Raw genomic sequence first — 4,316 nt, forward strand, 5'->3', positions numbered from 1 at the left:
AGGCCATCGTTGACATGCTAAATATTCAATAGACCATTAGAATGCTGTACCTAGCCAGGACTCTCCATATAGGCTGTAAGCAAGCTGCTTAATTATTCCTGTTGAATGTATTGTCATACTAGTCATATTCTTCGAAAAGCAAGCATGGAATTTGATTTCTAAATGAGGCCACATAATAATATAGGTTTGCTAACATAGCTCAAATACTTACCATTTGTTGTATCGCTTAAGCTAAGGTTTATAGGCATAAAAACAAACAAAAAAACAAATATTTTTACAAGATATTTATTCATACAAAAAACATTAATTTATTATACCGGCTTTTGTACATTTTTGCTTAATATACGATAAACTGGTTGAGTATGAACAGTAGTTGCTGGCATTATTTTGTCACTTTGTCCCATAAAGGCAACTTCATGCATCAGCTTCTCGGCCAGCAATCTTTGTCCCTGTGACATCGATCGTAGTTTCATGGCCATCATTTTGCCAAAAACATCAAATTCATCTTCAGTCTTGCTTAGTTTGTCGGTGATTAATTCTAACACTTTGTTGGCGCTATCATTCGATTTTTTTCGTTTGAACGATGGGGGTTCTGGTGCTCTATTGAGATTCGACCTTGGAGTAGTCGACAACGTGGATGTTGAAGGCGAATATTCTATCTGTAAATAAAATGTTGATTATTTTTTGTTGCAGTTCCCTGATACGCACGAAGAAATGGAGACGATTGCAGAAGAATTTAATAGTAAATGGCAATTTCCAAATTGCCTGGGCGCAGTTGATGGGAAACACATTGCAATCGTGCCACCTGCAGGCGCCGGCTCCCACTTTTATAATTACAAACATTTCCACAGCATTGTTTTGATGGCGATTGCAAATGCTAATTATGAATTTATTTATGTTGATGTTGGAACAAATGGACGTATTTCTGATGGAGGCGTACTGAGAAAATCTGATTTTTTCAAACGTTTAGACGAAGGCAGATTAAAAATACCTGCACCAAAAAAACCTACTGCTAATTCTGATGCACTGCCATTTGTTTATATTGGCGATGAAGCCTTTGCATTACGTAACGATTTCATAAAGCCGTATTCACAAAGGCAATTAAATCACAGTAAAAGAATATATAATTATCGGACATGCAGAGCCAGGCGAATTATAGAAAATGTTTTTGGCATTTTAGCTGCTAAATTCCGCATTTTTCAAGCTCCAATAAACATGAAAATTGAAAATATCAATACAGTTGTATTAGCATGCTGTGTGCTGCACAACTTTCTTCGTCGCAAATCAACACATACTTATACTCCTTCTCATGACCTTGATAGGGAAAATCCTGAGACAGGTTTAATAGAGCTCGGACTGAGGTCACAGGACACCTTAGCGCCTTTGGAAGCAACGACTAATCGGAACTCGACTGCCAATGCTAAGAAAGCGCGAGGAGATTTCGAAAAATATTTTAATACTACCGGGGCTGTCACATGGCAAGAAAGTATGATAAGCAATAGATAAATTAAACCAATGTAACAATTTAGTTAAAATGTTTTACCTCAATACAATCTTCGTTGTTTAACGAGTTGGAGTAACTCTCATCAGGAGACATGTTTTCCAAATCGTCCACCATGCTGGATATTGAGCTCGATTCTGTAAAACAAAATATAAATTGTTAAAATACAACATAATACTCAAACTTGTTTTTTATTATCTCTCCCCTAAGTACCCATTCCTTCATACGGTTAATATTGATATTGGTATAATTGGTGTAATCCAGTATATCGGGTATTTTCAAAATGTGTTTTCCGCTGTATTCCTCATAACCAAACTGTACCATTAATTTTGATTGATGATTGACGATTTATTGATTGTCTCTGAAGGAACCTAACTCGAGCGATTTTTGATTTTATGATCATTTCTTTTCTTCTTCTTTCGACCATGTCCGATCATAATATGGACCTCCACGGAGTGGAGGTTTGTATTGACAGATTTTGTTTTTACGAGAAATGGATGTCAGCCACTTGCTCAACATATTAGGTCCATACTCTGACTCATACACAAATTGAAATTCAATGTGTACTTGTCAGACCCAGGATTTGAACCTGGGACCCGACCACGACTCAATAAGCCGCGCTTCCACCGCCATGATCGTACCTATATATTATTATTTCTTACCTACCTCAGCAAAGAATAAATAATTTTATTGTGACTAGAAATGATTCATAGCTGTATGTTTTAATTGCTTAATAGTAGCTAATCTAATGCGATGTCACTTTCAGAGATACGACAATGTCATAGTCTGCACGTGTATAATAAATAGCTTTAAAGCCGCGTTGACACGGTCCAAGTACGATCCAAGTGGACTTGGATAGGAATAATTAGTATGAAGATGTCTCATCCAAGTGACAGCTTCATACTATTTATTCCTATCCAGGTAAACTTGGATGGCACTCGTATGTGACATCTTCATACTAATTATTCCTATCCAAGCTACTTGGACCGCGTCCTACTCATCCAAGTTAACTTGGATAGGAATAAATAGTATGGAGCTGTCACTTGGATAGGAATACATAGTATGAAGCTGTCACTTGGATGAGACATCTTCATACTAATTATTCCTTTCCAAGTCTACTTGGATCGTACTTGGACCGTGTCAACGCGGCTTAAAGCATTCCCTCGTACCTATATATTATTATTATTTATTACCTACCTCGGCAAAGAATAAGAAATTTTATTGTGACTAGAAATGATTCATAGCTGTATGTTTTAATTGCTTAATAGTAGCTAATCTAATGCGATGTCACTTTCAGAGCTAGGTACGACAATTTCATAATCTGCACGTGTATAATAAATAGCTTTAAAGCATTCCTACGTACCTTCCATTTGGTCGTTCAAGAACTCCAAATTTTTATAGTACCACAGTTTGGGTAGATAAACTGCGTCTGTGCCGGCTCCGCTTCGATATGATGTCCTTACTTTATTTCTCTCCTTTCTGTAACCCGACCTCAATGTCTGTATTTTCTTTTTAACATCGTCGACCCTTGCCTGCGGCTCCACCTTGATTAAAATCTCCAAAAGTTCCGCATACGCCAAGGACTTGGCATCACGATTCTTGTATAGTGGGCTGGTCGTCTTCCACAACGATGGGTTGTCTTTAAAACAACTAATAAAATCTTCCAAGAAACTTTTCGAATGCACTCGTAGATCTACCATTGTTGTTATCGATGTGAGATGTCCGAACACTTTGAATGACAGTAAAATAATGATGGCGCTGTCGTCCGTCGGCATAGATATAAATAATGTGACGGTAAAGCGTGGTGAACGTACGAATTTCAGCGGCTCGGCGAGTAAAATATCAAACATGTTTGAAATCCAACGAGCCTGGTCTGCGGATTAAAAAGTCCGCAGACCTGGGGTGCTCCACGCGAAAAAAAAGTCCGAAGACTGTAAATCGTCTGACTTGCGTGCCAATGGAGCGCCGGCATTAGCTTGCAACCAATTTATGATGAGCGTATTTTCATTATGAAAAGTTCCCGCAATAAAAACTTTATGAGGATTGAGGGTAAGAAAGAATAATGCAAATGGAAGTATTTTTTTTTATTAAAAATAAAATACTATTGTACTTAATACAAAAAACAAATAATATTTTAAAAAATTAAACACAAATCGGTTAATAACAATACGTCCATGTTTACAAATGGGTAAATCTTGGAATAAAAATACATGATCTTGTGTTTATATATTGTCCATAATAAGTATATAAAATTACATATTGTTGTTTAAATAAAACTGTTAAATACAAAACACAGATATGTTGAAAAATAATTACACAATTAATTATAAACAAAAAAAAGTTAATTATATTAACTATTCACTCATGTGGGTATGTGTATTTTGAAAATATTTTATGAAAGAAAAATATAGCATGGGTTGGTTTTCGACATATTGTTTATATATAAAATTACTTACTGTTTATATAAAACTATTAGGAATTAGGACTCTAGAAACAAAAATGCCAGTTTCTGTTTTATAACAATGTTGGCGAGTTAATTTTTAACAATTTCACATTTAAGATTTAATGAATCGGCAAACTTTTACGAAAATACCAACTCTCGCATTTATTTCTAAACCACTCAAATACATTCAATATAATAAATCAAAATTCAAAAAAACACAGCAGCACTACATGAGTAGTAGGTCGTAGCTGAATAATAAATAAGAACGATAATATATGAGAAACATACTTTTAATGACATATTAATACATCAGAAATAAATCTGAGTTCGAAGGAACGCTGATTTACAATATAAATATTACCCACGCAATGT

General features: G+C 35.3%; 1 protein-coding gene across 1 annotated transcript; it reads right to left on the reverse strand.

Annotated features, from left to right (window-relative positions):
* Positions 1 to 277: 277 nt before the first annotated feature.
* On the reverse strand, positions 278 to 3,254 carry LOC147075600 (uncharacterized). Its single transcript, XM_085942222.1, has 3 exons — positions 2,865 to 3,254; positions 1,544 to 1,638; positions 278 to 659 (listed from the first exon to the last, which is right to left on the reverse strand). Exons 1-3 carry the CDS (start codon positions 3,199 to 3,201, stop codon positions 312 to 314), a joined length of 780 nt encoding a protein of 259 aa, XP_085798348.1. The 5' UTR covers positions 3,202 to 3,254; the 3' UTR covers positions 278 to 311.
* Positions 3,255 to 4,316: the final 1,062 nt, after the last annotated feature.

Source organism: Rhyacophila brunnea, unplaced genomic scaffold (genome assembly GCF_057557595.1).
Source record: "Rhyacophila brunnea isolate RB1 unplaced genomic scaffold, BYU_Rbru_1.0 scaffold_14, whole genome shotgun sequence".
NCBI classification, from domain to species: domain Eukaryota; kingdom Metazoa; phylum Arthropoda; class Insecta; order Trichoptera; family Rhyacophilidae; genus Rhyacophila; species Rhyacophila brunnea.